Source organism: Anas platyrhynchos, chromosome 9 (assembly GCF_047663525.1).
Source record: "Anas platyrhynchos isolate ZD024472 breed Pekin duck chromosome 9, IASCAAS_PekinDuck_T2T, whole genome shotgun sequence".
NCBI classification, from domain to species: Eukaryota; Metazoa; Chordata; class Aves; order Anseriformes; family Anatidae; genus Anas; species Anas platyrhynchos.
In genome coordinates, this window is record NC_092595.1 from 16,529,184 (window position 1) to 16,547,830 (window position 18,647).

Here is an 18,647-nt window from a genome sequence, read left to right on the forward strand (position 1 = left end):
GCAGCAACCCCACTGTTCCCAGGTACCGTATGCTGGGGATGGACAGGTGAGAGAACATCACCTGCACGAATGATCTGCTATGGAGCAGCCAAGTCAACATAAACCAAGCATTAGTTTCCCGTTTCACTTCCCTTCCCCTCCTCCCTCCAGCATTTAATTCCAACCCAGTGATTTCAGTGATGCATGATACATGGAAAGAGCCTTTCTATTTAAAATGAAAGTTTAAATTTTTTCTCTTTCTTGAAAGAGTGTCCTCCATATGTTCAGATTGAGATGACCAGAAACATTAGGCTAGCTTTGTACTGGTACACATCAAAAATGATCAAAAGTTTGCCCCTTCCAGAGGAAGCTCTGTTCTTTCCATCTCTTCAAGACATTTCCAGGCAGGAGGACTGCCATAGCAAGGCATTTGCTGCTTTTTCCTTCCAATCCAGCTCTACAAACAACAGAATTTGATTAAAGTTTGGAAGTTATCACTTCCTGAGGCAGACTGGGAAGGCGGCTGAAGTATCACACCCTTCCTATATGAAAAGAAATCCCCGAGCAGCCTCCTCTGTGCCAGCGCTGAGAAAAGTTCCCCTCATCAACAGCACCACAGCAGGAACGCCAGGTCGGCAGCAACAGGGGAAATCCCACAGCCCAGGCCAGACAGGCTAAGCTAGAGCTAAAATTATCATTGCAACTGCTCTCTGTCAGTGATTCCCCAGTGCTTCTCCACATATGGCCAACAGGGAGCGAGGCCTTGCCGTGAGTTATGCTGGACGAAGTTTTCACTTAACTCCTTTTGACAATGAGCAACGGTGGGAAGGTCCCCAAACACCATGCTGTAAGGTCCCTGTAAAATGGAAACTAAAGCTTCTTAAACTAGAACCACTGCAATTCTTTTCAGAAACATTATGATCCTTTCCATCAGTCAGCTTATTCAACAACTACTAGCCGGGAGGTTTAAAAGAAAAAGCAAACCAAACAAGCCTTAATTTAAACAATTACAGAATTAGTCATCAACAGACTAAGTAGTATTTAGACAATAAGTTCAACATATGCCACACTGATGCCCTTAGCAGTTGCAAAATAGAATTAGAAAACTAACATTTATTAAATCAATTAGAATTTTAATATACATTTCAAGAACGTGGCAGCATAAAAGGAAATGTTTTTAGAAACAACCTGAATCTACCATTTGCACTTTTACAGTAACGATCAGGGCTCCCCTGTCAACGGTTCCAAACACACTTGACCTAAAACACCAAATGTTGGTACCATATTCAATGCAGCAGTGAGAAGTTGAAGATTCCAAGTCCTCCCGCATTTGTGGAGCGAAGGTGCTACGCATAGAATGTAATCCAAGTCCTAGTAAATGTACCATCAACAATCCCAGCAAAACTTAACAGCTCTGCAAAAGCATTTAGGAACAACCCATGCTGCACATCTCACTCCCCTTAAACCAGACTCTGGGTTGGCTACTTCTCTTACACGTAGCGGACTAATAAACAGATTTACATCAGTAGGTCACGACCAAACCACCGTGTCAGAAAATGGTAGGATCCTCTTGGGTCAACACAAAAATCACATACAAGTTTAACTAAATACATTTTAATAGGACATCATTAAATCTCATGAGGGCTAAAAAACACAGATCTTAGGTACTTGGGTTGGCAAATAAAGACAAGAATACTAAGAAGCATTTTCCACCATTTACTCATTATCAAAAATATTTTTCAACTCTTCTTGCAAAACAAAAACAAAAAAGTACAGACTGGACACGTACATCACATTTTTCTTCCTATGGCTTTAACCCCCCACCCTACCCACCCCACAAAAAAGACGGGGGGAGAAACAAACCAAAACCAACAAAAAGATCTGACCACATTCACAGAAAATGACACCATGGTACACTACAAAACAAAAGGAGGTGTCATTTGTGTCCAAAGGTTTTTGCTTATTTCTTAGGTGAGTAACCATCATTGTATATGCTTTGTGCCAAATCAAAATACACCTAATGTTAGGTCAGAAAGCGCTGCAGATTTCATTAGATGAATTAAAGGAAAGATGGAAGCAGTTATAACTAACTTGAAAAATTCACGTACTATTTAACATGCTGTTGAAACAGGAATTGCCTTTTAAATAAGAAGGTAATGTTTTGTGTTCTAGTCAGCCCATTTGTGCTGTATCATTCAAAGAGGAGAAACTTCTGCTTTCACAAAGTAACTGATTTTTTTTTTTGGTTGCCAATGAAATCTTAAATGCAAGACTAAATGCTTCTACTCTAATTTAGGAATTACGATGAAATAATTTTTTTTTTTTTTTTTTTTTTTTTTTTTATAAAGCTGCATTTCTACAAAGGTGCTTTCATTTTTAATGCTTTTTGAGATAAGCTCTTTGCCAACTTTGTGTTATTTTTTTCCATTTGAAGCCTTTCAGCCCAGGTCAAAAAGCATCACCCTTTGAAAGCAACTTTCAATATATCACAGAAGAATGAAATGGATTCTGGGTGAATTATACAGATTGATTTCTAAGGCCAGATATTTTGGATATTTGATATTTATCCAGATATTTGGATATTTTGGATATAAAAAAAAAAAAAAAAAAAAAAAAGGAGAGAATGGTGCTAATAAAACTAGCTTTGTGTATAACCAATTTTCCCGCCCCAATCAAAATAACAACATGTCAAACAAACGGAGCTGGCACAGGGGCAATGATGGATCAGGAAAACAACCTGTGGAATTGTCAAGGAAAAAGCAAACGCTGGTATTAACGGGACAGCACATTGGAGCCAGCAGTTTAACCTTCACGTCTAAGCAACTGATCTTCCTGACCCTTGTTTGGAGGCTGACTGTTTTGGGGCTATCAGCTTTCTCACTATATTCCCAATCTTTTCATTTTTAAACTGCTCCATTGCCAATTCTCACAATCAAAAGTTACCCAAGGGCCTTATCAGACTGGTTTCCCCAGCTTGAAGCTGCATTTCCTACAGGAACACTAGGTGATCTTCTAGCAGTAGTGTCTGTAACTGATTGATAATTGCTTTTCTACATCATAATCTAGCACAGTTGAAATGGACTAACTAGATACCACTTGGCTACATTTACGCGGAAGCTTTGACTGAGCACAAAGCATGACCGTGTACAATGAGGTTAATATATTCCTTGCCAAAGATCTTGTGATAAAATCATTTACATCAGCAATTCATCTCAAACTATGAGGTGCTGTAAGAACTAGAAAACAGTTTTAGGGTAACTCCTCCATTATCTGCAACTATTTCCCAGACACTAATACACATAACATAGCAATGAAAAACACTTGATACAAGTGATCTAAACGCAGGAGCTCCAGCAAGTTAAACAGAACCATAGCTGCCTTAAAACTGTCGCAGTTCCCCTACTGATGGCAGGGAAAAGAAAGAAAGATTCAACAGTCATATCTCATGTCTATAGCTTCATCCAAGCTTTTATCATCGTGTGTACTGGCAGCTAAAAACGTCGTTACTGGTGACCCTGTCACATTGATTACACTGGTGCTTGTGCTGGCATTGCGCACCGCAATGCTTGTCACATTAATGCCCAAAGTAAGCCTAGTCTGCTCCAAGGCCTTTTCTGGCACTGCAAATGCCTCCAGCTTCTTCTCCCCGTTAGCCATATAGGAGTTTTGGCAACCACGGCATATGCAGTCAAGGCAGGCTTTGCGGTTAGAGTAGCAAGGGCAGCGTTGGCCACGGCATGTAAGAACACTTGGATTTTGGGTGGCACGACCACATTTACACCCTTTCTTTTCTTGTGGCTTTTTATACACAGTTTTTGTTGGGCTTCCTGGCATAACGTTACTGCTAGGAACTTTCTCCTTTGCTTTGTCTTTTGTTTTCAGCACTCCCGGTTTGGCTTTTGGGTGAGATTTCTTAGGGGCATGTTCTAAATTCTTTTTCATGCTTTTGTTAGACAGGAGCACAGTTTTACTGATTTTGGGAGTAGTGCCTCCGTTAGGTACAGTTGCAATAGGCTGCAAAGACATTTTGTTTTCCTGTTTCACTGTTACAGGAGCCGACGCTCCCAACGTTGGGCCACAGATGATGCTGGAAATGGGCAGAGGTTGAACCTTTTCACTGTCGCTTTCCGACCGAGACCGCTTTCTGTTTAACTTAACCACCTTAGGCGTTGCTGCTGTACACGAGATTCCATGAGGAGAAGCATCTGAGGACATGAAAATGTTATGGCTAAGGGGTGGGGGAGAAAGTTGCAGGAAAGGGCCATTAGTCATGTTTGTCTCCAAGCTGGGCTGCAAATTAGAACCACAGACTTCGGTATTTGAAACGGTCTCTAAGCTCCGTAGAACTTCCTCAACACTAAGGAGAAGCGATCCACCTGGTTTTATGTCTTCGCTGAAGCTGCAGATGTCAATGCCTGTCGTACACAAGTCACTAGTAGAAACGGTATCACACACAGGCTGCAGGCTGCTAGAGATATCTTCATTTTTTATATACTCTCCAGTACTACACACATCAATCGTGTTCGTGTGTTCAGGAGAAGGGATATTCACTCCAAGTTTATCCACTGAAAGCCCATTACAATTGGGCAACCCGTTGATAACAGAACCTCTAACATCAGCGTTGTGTGTGCTTTCAGGTACTGACGTAAAACTAGCTGGAGGATCGTTTGTAAGTTCTGAGGTTGAAGGTACTGGGGAATGTGTCAAACACAAAGCCAAGGCTGTATCGGAAGATTTTTCCGTCTCTTCGTGGAGTGGTGATCCATCTTTGAGCAAAGCCAAAAGATCTGCAGAACAATCAACTGCTTGGATAATATCTCGTGCCAGTGGAGTTTGCGTTATGTATTCACAGAGTTTCTTATAGCAGTTCACTAAAATGCTTAGCTGCTTATTCTCCTCAAACTGTTCGTAGTCCTTGCACCAGCTACATGATGGTTTCATCATCATCTTCTTGCCTTTACAAGGTTTGCAGACATAATGCTGACATGTGGAGTTTGTGGGAGCAATAGGGTCTTGTAGCAAATTTCCTAAGGGAAAAAAAAAAGACTACAATGAACTCAAGCCACATTTCCAGGATAACACAGGATGAATTCCTTGTGGCATAAGCCAAAAAAATTGCCTGAAAAAGTTGAGCAAGTCACAAGAAAATATACCATCCAAACAATAGTCTAAAAATTCTCACAGCTGCCGTATCTGATTTTAAAACATTACGAAAAAAACACAGAAGAACATCCCACCATAATTTGTCATGCTGCTGCAGCCTTTAGAAACCCTCTTAGCTAAAACAGTACCAGCCCCTTCATTCCCTTCAGCAGTTTCTTCCATTGAAAGTTACAAAACACACAGGATTTCTATGAATTTTCCAAAAGCGCAACAACAAACCCCCATGAAGAGCTACTGCAGAGATTTTAATGAAATTAGTGAAAACAAATGGAAACTGAGCAAAGGGAAACCCTAAAAGGAATGTAAAAATGATGAAATACCAACCCCAAAAGGAAAGAACACACAGCAGAGACTTTGTTTTACTTTTCATTTGGCCGGGACTAAAAATAGAGCATAGCTTTGTGACCGTCAAGGCCATGAATAAAGCACAAAGATTTCAGCTTTGTGAGCAACAAGAACAGTTAAATGCCCCCCACGAATTCTTACAAGCACCAAATAAAACACCTAATATTGTATTTCAATAAAAATGAATATAAATATATTTATTGTTCCTTAATAGCTAGCTCTTGTTGCACTTTCTGTTTTGGCACGGGGCGACTATTAACACATCCTAGGGAGTGGTAGCTCCCCGTTTCCCAAGGCACAGACACATAACAGTGAAATAACACCTAAGATTGTAGTAGTCACAGCCATGATGCTTAAATACTTCAAGGTGTCAACAACAGCTCGCGTGTCCTGCGCAGGGGTGAGGAAATCACAAAAAATGTTCTCTGAGATCTTACTGTTAAGAAAAAAAAATAAAAAAAATCAGTTGCTAATGGACTCCAAGTCACCTGACAGCATGGGCGTTAGACACCTAGTGCTGAAAACCTGTCAGATCTTCAGATCTCTGAACCTAGGTCTGGGAGGATGTTTTTGCTTATGTTAAGAACCAGTCCTGTAACACATAAGGATAAAAGTTGAAATTCTGCATAGAAATAATCCAGCTAGTAACTATATCCATAAAACAACAGTATTGCTTTGTTATTTTTAGCCAACTCTAGGCCAGAAAGATATTCTAAGTAAATTTCAGAGTATCTATAGCCAGCTACAGAAGCGGGCTTCTTCCCCTTCTTTCCAGCAGCAGATTTTCAGCTTTGATCAGGACTGTCTCCCCCTGAGGAGCCTTTGCTGGATGAGCTACAGCAATCAGTGAATCCTCTCCCAGATTTCCCACCCCAGTGCAAACATGCTGTTAGGAATAAATGAATAAAATTCTGCAATTTGGGAAGAGAAAGCAAAGTGCATATAGTAAAACAGACTGAGATAAAACGTCCTAATCAAAGGTATTTTCTCTCATCAGCCGCTTCCAAGGAAATTTTAATCATGTGAACCTTCCCTACTGGATTCTCGTGATAGCCCTTCAGAGGGATACAATTTGCTGAATCTAGCTGAGTGCACCAACTTATGAACTACGTAAGAAAAAACAACTTTTCTATGTTGTATTAGCTTAGTCTAGAATCCAGTCCCTCAAGCAGGAGAACAAGACCTGCTGTTCTGATCCTTAGCTGCAGTAGCCTTCAAACACAAAACTTGGCCCTACACTCTGTATCTTTTGCCCAAATGTTCCACCCCTTTCCCAACCAAGCCCTCCCTACTCTTCACTGCTGAAAATTTTTGAAAATTAAACTTTCCGTTTGTTTGAAGTAACAGGAAACTTGCATTAGTACAGTCATTTTGCGACAATCCTGAATTCTGTGAATGAGCTGATGGAGACTATCTGTCCCCTGTTCCCTCTGAAGCCCAAATTCCTTGGTACTTGCAGCAGCCCTCCTCTGTCCGAGCCACCTTTCAGCAAAAGTGGCCTGATTTAAGCTGAGTTTTGAGCAGCAGATAACAGGGGTCAGTGCCTAAGGCATCATTGTTTGTGTTTTTTGTTTTTTTTTTTTTTTTTTTTTTTTTAATACATTGAGGGAAAATAGATTCTTTATAAAGTTACCAGGTGACAGACATCAACAGAATGACAAGTAAGTGGAAGAGTGACCATACAGAAATGGGCAGGATTTGATCACAGCCACCTAAAAGTGATACAGGAGGAACAGCAAATAGAAGAAGCTGCAGTTAGCGAAAGGTTCAACACACAATTACAGCAATATTTGGCTGGAAAAACGCATTTTATGACCAAAGATTAGATATTTAACTTTTCTTTGCTCATCTAATGAGGAAGAGCTGACTGAGGAACACAGACCCCAGAAGACCCTACAAAGACAACAGCAAAACCCTCTTTGAGCTAAGCAGTGAGGATTTACAGCCAAGAAGAACCTGAAGCCACACAATGTAACCTGCAATGAAAATGCTGAAGTTCCCTTTCAATGACACTATTTAAACAGCAAGGCAGGCAGAGATGTCCATGGTGGTCATCAGATAGGATTTGCGTTTGTGAGCAAAGTCAGGAATTTCCATTGGGGAAGAAACAAAAGAAAGCTTTAAATCACACCAGCTGGTCTCACAAGCCATGTCCTTAGGCACAAGGAGTTCAACGACTGTCTGGCCCTTCAGGATCTTGGGTATTCCCACCAGGCACAGCAGAAACTCTGCTCTGACCAAACGCCTGCAACACTTCTCATTTAATGCTCCGAGACGGCAGAATCCATTGTAAAAGCACGCATGCATCCACAGTACTTCCACCACCAAAAGGCCTCCAGCATTAGCACCCAGCGAAACAAAGCAGCTGGGTGTGCGCCTTGGTCCTCTTCAGCCTTGTTTTGCTACTTGGAGCTACAATGATCAGTGTGTGGCAGATTACCAAGTATTAAAATACTTACAGATGAGACGAAATGAACAATTTACAGTCACAATTTAACTTTTAATTAGATTTTTTTTTTTAATCTCATTGCCAACTGTGCATTTCATTTAGCCCCAAAAATTACACTTATCCCAAAATAAATTTGGCTGAAACTGCTGAATGGGTACGAAAGCTAAAAGAGGATACAAAAATCTGGAAGAAACATAAAATAATCCAGAAGCTTAGAAGAGAAAGACAGATGGACAGACAAAACAAAACACTTTACATGCTCCCCGGAGGAAAGAACACAGTGAGTTCTACCCTCAGTAAATGCCAGCAACCTACACAGAAGAGACATTGGGAATGCCTGAACCATGGGAATATTTTCAGCTTGAGCTCACATCTCATTGAATATTCATTCTGCAAAGTTTCTTTCTTTATGGATTCTGTGGCACCTATCACTAGTCAGTTTTAGTACTGTTAAAATTAGAAAGAAAAAAAAAAAAGTCAACCACAAGATGCAAATTCACAGAAATTTAGATTTCATTAGTTTTAATATTTGGGGAATGCTGTTAAGTCAACAGCAGTGTCCCAGAAAGCCAACACCTGAGCTACTACCAAGACTCTGGAGGCACTAAGCTTTGGGATATTCCAAACCTGTGGCTCCACAGGCTCCCTGGGCGTAACATTCATTGCTGCTGCAAATTAGCAAATCCCCCCAGGTAAGACTATAAACTTCACCAAGACAATAAAACAGAAATGATTCAGAGATGATCCAGCCCATCCTCAAACTCCTAAGAACGACCCCACTGGTCAGACTAAAGATCCACCTAGCACGACATCCCCTCTCCCTAGTGGCCCAAAGCAGATGCTGTGGACACAGAGTAGGAAGGAGGAAACAAACCCCAAGTGCTTGCCCAGCCTTTGGCCATCACTCGCTGAGATGCTCCTCACGGGAGATGGCATTTCCACGTACTCAGTAAGCCTCAGACTCTCTCCAGAAGTTTGCCTCCCCTCCCAAGCTATTTAACGTGTTATCAGTCACAACAGGCTTTGACAAGAAGTTCCCTGGGCACCGTGCTGAGAATAACCTTTTTGCTTTGAATCGTTACTCCGGCTGGTTTCACTCGGCAGTCTCCGGGTCGCTGGACGAGGCCGCAGTCGGTCCCTGCCCTCCCCTCCACACCACCGCGGGTCTCACAGCCACTACTGCATTTCCCCACGTTCTCCCTCCCAGAGTGAGGGGTTCTGGCAGACACAGCTTCATTCAGCACCGCAGTGAAGTTCACCACTACATTCTCTATTCAGTTTCTGATTTTTAACACTTGTTTTACTTTCGATTGATAGCCAGTACTGAGCTGATACTTCCACGGAGTTTTCTGTTGAGAAGCCAAGATCTCGCTTTTGGCCGGTAGCCATCAATGGTGCCACTTTCTATACATTCACAAATTTATTTAAGTCTGTAAGATAAAACCGATGAGCTCTGAGAAGTTTGTAATATTTTTCTCCATGTTTATCATTCTATATTTATCTGAGCTAAATTTAATTTGCCATTTTACTGTGCAGTCATTCATCCTCATCAGATCCTGCCACGTTTACTCAATGCAGACCTTCATTTTTACTACCCTAGATAACTTGGTATTACTAAACTTCACCTCATCTCTGCTCATCCTCCTTTGCAAGGGGAATATTAATACACCAAAAGCAAAATCATGTTCTTACAAAGCCTCCAGTAAGAGGCTTCACATTTCCCTAAACAACATCAGATCTTAACTATCCTACTCTCAGAAAGGTTCACCAACATCTACTCGAATATGAGCACTTACACTTAATAAGCAGCATACACAAAGAAAATACTGTTAATATATTATTTACAAAATACCACAGCTGTCCTGGAAAGGCTGCTGCCAGGAGGGAGGTCATTTAGACCACAAGGAATACTTCCTATTGTGTTCCTTAATGAGCATTACTTCACAGCTGCAGGAAGAAGGGAAGCATCTGCAAATTGTATCTCACGGACCAAAGGAGGAGAAGAATTGGGAATCAACATGACTATTAGGTGTATGTATCCAGCAAATGTGCTCCAAATGGGCGAAATACACACACACAAAAAAAAAAAAAAAAAAAAAAAAAAAAAAAAAAAAGAGGACCTTGATTCAAAACAGGCCATCTCCCTTCATTCTCATCTACCTTGAACAAAGGCAGAAACACAGTGCCCTAGAAAAGGGGGTAAACACCCCACACATGAAACGCCCCTGGCAAAGCCTACTGTAACATTACATGCTGCATTTTTAAAGACTCAAAGTTTTAAGACTGCTGTAACCTATTAAATCCTACTTTGATGAAGCCAACTGGGACAAAATTATGAAGTCAAATTTTGTTACGAGTATAAATGAATGTAGCACTGGGGTTAATCTCAAGCATTGGTCTGCCAAAACAAAATCTTTAATCCTCAGTTGCATTCACATCACTAGAAGTGACCCGCACTTCATAGTGCACAGCAAGCAAGTGGAAAGCTCAACAGCCATGGCCATCTACTGCTTTCACTCTGCCTGATGAGCACGGGGGATTCCCAGCTACAAGGAAGGGATGAAACGAAGAAGGACACCTAACCTAAGCAGGCTTTCAACACCTAACTTGCAATGACTGCGATGGCCACGGTGGCAAAGTTTTGCAAGTAACGATGTCATCCAAAAGTCAAGGCTGCTATATTTTAAGAGGCTTTAAATGGCAATGTTGACACGTCTACTGGGGGTACAAGACACATTTAGCATGCTTCCATACACTATAAGCACTCAAAAGAGTTAAAACATGCTTTGAACGTTGTAGGCCTACTTAATTATCACATTCTTAAGGCAAACAAGAAGTAATGAAAACTGTTTTTTCCCCCCACCAAACAAAACATCTTTCGCCATCAAGGTGAACTGCACGACCTTCAAGACAACTGCTCTTCAAGCCCACTGGAGAAGGAGCGAGCACTGGGCCATGACCACAAGGCTCGGGAGACGGAGATCCACAAAGTTATCACTGAAGGACTTCAAAGCAAATTCTGTTGTAAAAGCTGGACAATTCTAACTCCTTGGAAGGTACAGTGCTCGACGTGCTGTGCATTATTTCTCAAGTTACATGGAAACGTCAATCTTTTTTGGCCTCATGCAGAATTCCAACCTAATATCAAGCACCTCCTTACTCCATATTTACTCAAACTAACCTGTAAATCATAACATAGTAAGAAAACAAACCAAAGAAATCTGTGTTTGGACTCCCTAAGTCCATAGACCTGGGCAATTAAGTTGTCCCAACAAAGGTGCCTGTTGGCAACATATTAACTTTTCTTTAAACACTCTGAAACGTAATCAGTTTAATCAATATCCTCAGGCGACCATCAAAACTAGTCCATCATCTCCCATTGCCTCAGTGAGAAACACACCAATCAAGTCAGAAGACAATACTGTAACCCTCGCTTTGCCACCTCCTTTTCAAGTCTGGCACCAACCAGCCTTCAGGGTGGAAACCACAGAACTTCTCTTCCTCCTATGCTTCCAATTTTGTTTTAAGACAGGAGTATTTTTAGAGTATCTTTAGTTAAGAAACCCACTGAAATTCAACTGGTACAGCTTTGTGTTGTCAGAACTCAGGCAGTACAAAGCAGACAACCTTGAAAAAGCACTTCTCCCAAGAGTCACGTGCAGGGTTTCAAACAGGAAAGGGAAACGGTGAATTTAATTGAGGAGATAAAGAGGAAGAAAAATCAACCAACATGATATTGGCTAAAAATTGGTGCATTCAGAGATACGAGAGTGGAAATTTCATAGGCTGGTTATGTCCGAAACCAGAAGGAAAAGAATACTTGCAACAGAAGATATTTTATAGGTACTTAGTCCTGTATTTCATGCTCTGTGATAGCTGTTTCAGAGATTCTGGTTATTTTGCACATTCTTCAGAAAGTCAGAAGTGTTTTGGTAACCATTGCATGTAATTTTAGGGGGAAAATAACACACTTAAAAGCCACCCATACATGTACATGATAGCTGGACAGTATTTTTTGACAGTTAAAATGGAAAAAAGAAGAAAATGTCAACAAAAAATACCTAGAAAGAGTCACCAACGCATATTACTTTCAAACACAAAAGGCAACTGATCTGGCACAAATCAGCCTTCACCCTCTCTAATAAAAGGAGAACGGACACAGAATGAGAATCGTACCCTCCATTCTTCCATCACAAAATTTAAATATGCTTTTTCTCTTTAAAACATTGATATCCAGGCTTAACTCACTCAGGAACGGCTCAAAACCCAAACAGAAAGTCTAGTATTATGCATATAATTATGGTTTTTAGTAGTGGGAATTTGTTCCTCCTTTTTTTCTTTTTTTTTTTTTCCATCTCCATGACTAGAAATTGAATTTTCTAGAAGTTTTAAATCTATTTAGGTGTCACAAAACAACCCTTCCTTCTCCGAAGGATGTCGCATAGCTGCTGCATGCCTCCAATTGCCTCAGTACCATCAGCAACCCTACCACGGTATGTGATACCTCAGTACCACAGGCCCGTAACTCGCTTGCATTCCACTGGCTTCTGGAGCTTCTTCCCTTAGGTAGAAACGCTCATTACGGAAGTTTAAAGAAATTGCTTTGTTAAAAAAGGCTACTTCACAACTTCCCAGTGGCAAAGCACAGCCCAAAGCCGTAAGCGCTACTTGGGATCCGTAGCGGTGCTGCTGAAAGCTGCAGACAGACAAGGGGTCTGGAGGAGGGCACGCTGCGGAACAGCGCAGGGCGAAGCAATGGAAAAGGGGCGAGGAAGAAGAGGCGGAACCATCACTGGGCTGCCAACACAGACAAGGTAGAAGAGAGATGCAGGTGCTTACACGACTTGATGTAACACCAACTCTGGAGAAAACTCAAACCTAGCTAGTTGAATCAACTCTGTAAGGCTCAACTTCTATCTACAGCGTAAAAGTTTCAAAAAACAGGCTAAAACATTTATACAAGAGCAACCTGGAAGTAACATCCCTATACTGATCATCAAAGAAAAGAAAACAAGTCAACAAAGTACTTCTTTTTATTTAAATCATGCCATTCCCATGCTGGCAGTTGCTTCCACGATGCTACCTGACCACGGAGCCGTCAGCCCCCTACCTAAAACTCTCTGGAGCTATTTCAAAGCATCCAGCAGAGCCGTGCAGGGCACCGGTCAGCACCACCACATTGTTTCTTTGTTCCTTCCCACCCCTTAATCTCTTTGAAGCCACATGTTGTCTCACATCCCGTCACTTAGATTACAGGATGCTTAGGACAAGAGCTCGGTTCTCATCCTGCATTTCCACAGCACCAGCAGCCTCTGGGTGCCCGCCCCAACGCGGCGTTACACTGTAGCCCCGCAACCTTTCCAGCTCTTTCGCATTCTAAATCGGCAGCGACAATCTGTCAAACATTTTTAAATATCCGTCAGAGGTTCCAGGGTGAAGTCTTCCAAGGATAAAAAGCTCAGCTGATCTGACTGGCAAAATCTGTCACTTAAACATTTAACTGAATTGCAAAAAAAAGTGTGTTAATGTGGCAGAGCCAACTGAGATTCTGAGTGACTTGCAGTAACCTACACAGGATTCGAAACAGAGCGAGTCACTCTTAAGATTTTTATCCCAATAGGCAGTGTTTTTAAAACATTAAAGTTTGTTGCATAAATCCTACAAGGCTATTTTTAAATGAAATGAGGTATCAGCACACCGTTTAACAACAAGCACTTTAGTCTAGAGGCTGAAATGCAGATTTCACATCCTCAAAACACGGATGGCATATACCTTCTCTCTAAAGCACGCTCAGAGGAGCTATTTTTAAGTTTAAAAATCTCTAGGAAACGTCACCTTACGTATCCCGTGAGGACAACACACTGCCTACAGCACTGTCTAGAAAACGAGCTCATGACCACACTCACATCCCAAAAGCACACACGCTGCCGTACCATCGGGGGAACTGCACCTTTCCAGCCCGTTAGGTAGGAGCCGTTAGGAGACCTCAAATCCACCCAGAACAGATCTAGCTGACTGATTTACAACGCCAGGCTGTATTTACATTACAGCTTTCTGCTGATGTAAGTTTGGGCGTGCCAATTTGAGTCTAAAATCAGAACTTTAATTAGAACTTCGTAATTACGTGGGTCCAAACACTTCTGCCACCCCTGCTGTGGGAGCTGGTTTAAAAATCTATCAGCTCAGAAGAAAATCAGTTGGTTTATGTCTAGTGCATTGAGAAAATAGTGAAAGCACAATAAAGTCAGCTGATTTATGTAGCTGTCACCTCTAAAAACACTTCTGTAAAATTAAACGGACAGTCTTGACTGCAGAATTAATACCTACAGAATAACAGAGCATTGTGGGGTGCATTCTGAGAGATTAAATACTGCAGCTGATGATATGAGGAGCGCTAAATTGGGGAGTGAAATCCCAAGGGAAGTGCTAGAAGTCCTGCACGGGACTTGAACAAACGCAACTCTGCAAAGTGCAGGGGGTTATGCATCACTGATAATTCAGGCAGCATTTCTCCAACAAAGCATGATTTTTAGACCTTTACAGTCAAGACCTCATTTCACCAAGTTCTGAGCAAGGAAAGCACCAGCCACGCAATGTCCCATGTACTCAAACCCGCACCCCAGCATTTGGATCTCACGGTTTACGGACTACAGATGGGCAAAAAGAGCAAACGTCGGAAAAGCTTTAAGTGTATTCAAAACAGACTGTTAGGTTTTGGATGGTCAAAGCACCCGCTCCTGTGATCAATGACATCTCACAAAGTGATCTTTGCCTCACTACTTCAACCTTTATCTGTCTAAACGCTGTCTAAAATTAAAAAGGTCCTGATGGTTGGAAGGAAGGCAGAAGATGGGCTTTAAATGACCTCACATATCCAGGAAGCGCAGCAGCTCTTAGCCCCCATGTGTACAAGAAAAAAAAAAAAAAAATACAGCAAGGTCAGAGGGCTGAAGAGAGAAGAGGCACCAACATTCACCCATGACAGAAGAGAGAGAAAAGGAACACAAAAAGCAAACAAGAATGTCAATTTGCCTTTACCAGTCCGAGCTGAAGATTTACAACTGCTGTTTGACACCAGCGCGGGCAGTTCTGTATCGGACAGAAGCGCTCTCCCATGACTAACTGCCTGCAGGTTCAAGAACAGCACTTCACTAACTCTGCAGGACAGAAACTGTATTTTAGGGTCTGGGTGCATAGCACCCAGCCTCATAAAGAACCAGGAACTTGCTGAGGCCTCTGTACGCTACAGGGCCACAAACAGAGGTCCAGACGCGGAGAGATAATCTTAGGGAATCACTTATAGACAAAACATTTGAAACAAATAACAGCTACAGTTATCTGAAAGTCAGACACAGTAGGGAAAAAAAAAAAAAAAAGCCAAGGCAGCAACCCTAAAATTTGAATAAAAGATGAAGCAGAACCATCAAGAAGTAGTTTGTAGGTCTGAGTATCCACAGATGCACGAGCCCATAGAAGAAAACCTAAACAAGCACAGGCTGCCCCCTCAAACTGAAAGTGACAGAAAAGCCACGCAAGAAAACTGAAGAGGGGAAAAGTAGCTCAGGAATTTGGGCAGGGACAAATTATAGATAGACGATTCCAATAGCACAGAGTGCAAAAATAAGACTGCAAAAGGCCAAGAAGGAAATAAGTCAAGGCAAGGAGAACAAAGAATGCATTTCAGAGGACTGGGCTGAGAGTGGAGAGGTCCGGCAGCACAGCAGTGAGTCCCTATGGACACATAAGAGACACACAGTCTCTACATAAGTATCTTAATAAAATAATAATAAAAAAAAAAAAAACACCACAGAAATATTAGCATATTTTTAGGCAGAAACTAATGAGTGAGCAAAAGCAACAATGATTTATGGAAGAAAACACAGTTAGAGGTTGGAAGTAACAGGGCCTATGGTAATACGTGAGAGATAAAGAGCCGAGTTGCATTAATACTGACAGTGGTTATGCGAGGAAAAAAAAAAAAAACTTAGACAAATTATATCAGGAAATGACGATGCCGTGATCCTGGGAACAGGCTCCCTCTTTCCCAGTACAAACTGATCTCTATTTTCTAAGACTCTAAGTGGGAGGAGCTACCGCTACAGGATAGGAAGCCTCCGAGACTTGTTTAGCAGCCTCAACAGTTGAAGTCCCGATCTTGTAAATAAATACAACGTTTAACTTCGCGAACGCCACTAATTCGATTAAGCCTTGCCGGGACCACACACGCTCGTAAAGAAAAAACACCCGCCGACGGAAAGGCCACGAGTCCCGCCTGGGAAGACAACAAAAACACACGCAGGGCCGGGGCTTGGGATCAGCGGAGAACAACAACAGGACGCACAAAGCCGGGGCTCTGACAGCTCGGCCGCCCTCCTGCAGCCGCCTGCAGGGCGAGCTGGCGGCGGGGGCTGACAGCGCGCCCCGAGCCTCCTGCCCCGCACGGCCACGTGCCCCCAGCTCAGGGCGCAGGAGGCAGCGCCGAGGTTCCGGCCGCCTGCCTCTCTCCCCACCAGGCGCAGATCGCTTTTTGTTTTTTATTTTTTATTTTTTTTTTCGCAGCGGGGAAACGGCGGGAGGCTGCCGGCCTGCGTGCTCGCCGCGGCGGTTGTTGTCACGGGCTGATTATCTCGGCGCACTAACAGCCTTCGGATTTCTTTTGTGCGCTTGACATTCCTGGCCCTCCACCTGCATTACTTTGTGCTCTTTACGTTTTTGGGGGCGTGTGTTTGTGTTCCTTCCCTCCCCACCCCCCCGGCTCGGCCCACACCTGCTCTCGGCCCCCTCCTCGGCACCACAACCCCCCCCCCCTCCACCACCCCCCCGATCCCCGCCGCCAGCCGCACGCCCCCTGCTCGCCTGGGGGCAGGGGGGTGCCGGGGAAGGCGCCGCCCGGAGCCGCCCCCACCGCCGCCGCCCCCCTCCTCCTCCCCGGGGCTCCCGGGTGGCGGTGCGGGCAGCCCGCCCGAGGGCCGCGCCGAGCCCCGGGGCCCCGCCGCGCCGGGAACAAAGAAGGGTTCCTCACCGCAAACGCAGCAGGAGAGGGACTGCCTGAAGTAGGGCAGGAGCTTGTTAATCTCGGAGAAGGACTGCGGGTCCCCGGGGTCGTAGTTGAGCACCAGGCGGCTCGCGGAAACGTAGAGAGCAGTGGCGTTCACCGGGTTCATCGCCGCCGCTCGCGCGCCGCCGGCTCCGGGCCGAGACGAGGGCGCGGGCCGGGGCCGGGGCCGGGGCCGGGCCGGGGGCAGCCCGGGTGTCACCTTGGGCCGGGGCCGCCCGGAGCCGCGCGGCGGCGGCGGGAGGGGCGGGGGGGGCAGCGCGGCGCGGGGCCCGGCCCCGCTGCTCCTCCGGCCCCGCCGGGGCCTGGCTGCCGGGCGGCCGCGGCGCTCCGAGGGGCGGCGGCGGCGCTACTCCAGGCCGCGGGCCATGGCGGGCCGGGCCCTGCCGCTGCCGCTGCCGCTGCGCTCCGCCCCGCTGCGCTCCGAGCCCGGCCGACGCGTCCCCGGGGGCGGCGGGGGCAGCGCGGGGCGGCGGCGGCGGGGCCGGGCCGCCCGCTGAGGTGAGGGGGGGTGGGGGGGGGAGGGAGGCGGATGCACCCGGGCCTCAGCGCGGCCGCATCACCGCGGCCTCCTCCGCGGGGCCGGGCCGGCGCTCCTGGCTGCGCGGCCGCGGGGCGGGCGCCGCCGGCGGGGCAGGGTCCGCCGCCCGATCCGCGCCGCGATGGCGACGGCGACCGTTACCCAGCGCCAACCGTCACTGCGGGGCCATCGCCGCGGCCGCCCAGCGCCGCCGCCGCGCATGCGCCGCCGCCGGGGCCGGGGCCGCGGCACCCCCCCCGCTCCCCTCCGCCTCCCGCCTCCCGCGGGTGGGGGGGGGCAGCGCCCTCTAGCGGGGCCCCGCCGCCTCAGCGCCGTCCCCTCAGCGCGGCCGCCCCGCCCCGGGCACGCAGCGCCTCTGGGGGCGCCCCTCGGGCCCCGGGCAGCCGTGAGGAGCGGGGCTGGTGACCCCCCCCCCGGTGCCAGGCGGCGGTGGGGGCTGTGTGCCCGCAGCTTGTGGCGTCCCCACTGCGAGCAGCGCTGAGGGAAAGGCTCCCCGCGGCCAGGCCCCACGCTGCAGTGCTGCCAGCGCCAGCGAGGCAGAGTTCTGCTTGAGAACGTGTTTGGCCCTTTGGAACGTTCTCTGACAGAACTTCTCCTGCTCTCTCCGCGTTCACCTGGGTTTGCCCGTGCTGGAGTAACCTAGTAGTGACGCTGGGACTTTTCGTTGTCCCTGGCTCCTCTCGGGAATCCCCCAGCGTCCCAGCCCACCTCAACATTAACGTGCAAACAGGACGCAGGAACTTAGGTCTTGATTCCAACTACACACACAGCGCTTCTGGTCCTTGTCACTGCACAGCCACATTCCATAAATAGCTTATGTACCAAACCACGACAACAAACTGAAGTAACATTCGAGTATAATACCAGTATATTCTCCTATATATGTCCCTGTATCCCATCTTCTGCCAAAAATGCATACACACAAGGGGTCCCTGGCACCAGACACAGGCCAACACACACCTGCGTTAGTCCACCTAGTCTCCCTTTAGCCCACCTTACAAGACTTAGGCGCAGCTTTCCAGGGTAGATTCAAACTTCCAAGCATTTCAGCCATTATCCCAATCCTTGGTGTACATTCAAAGCACACCCCTCCCAAGGCACCATTTCCCTGCTGC

At 45.6% G+C, this 18,647-nt stretch overlaps 1 protein-coding gene across 1 annotated transcript; it reads right to left on the bottom strand.

Moving 5' to 3' along the window:
• Positions 1 to 1,064: 1,064 nt before the first annotated feature.
• Positions 1,065 to 17,475, bottom strand: MSL2 (MSL complex subunit 2). The gene is made up of 2 exons (XM_027464025.3): positions 16,959 to 17,475; positions 1,065 to 5,006 (listed from the first exon to the last, which is right to left on the bottom strand). The coding sequence occupies exons 1-2, from the start codon at positions 17,098 to 17,100 to the stop codon at positions 3,409 to 3,411; spliced, it is 1,740 nt and encodes a 579-aa protein (XP_027319826.1). The 5' UTR covers positions 17,101 to 17,475; the 3' UTR covers positions 1,065 to 3,408.
• Between the last annotated feature and the right edge of the window lie 1,172 nt (positions 17,476 to 18,647).

What these genes read in the sequence shown, in the direction of transcription:
- MSL2 (XM_027464025.3), bottom strand. Translation starts at nt 17,100, where the DNA reads ATGAACCCGGTGAACGCCACTGCTCTCTACGTTTCCGCGAGCCGCCTG. An exon ending in CCTCTCCTGCTGCGTTTGCG is followed by an intron (nt 5,007 to 16,958) that starts GTGAGGAACCCT and finishes TTTTTCCCTTAG; the next exon opens with GAAATTTGCTACAAGACCCT.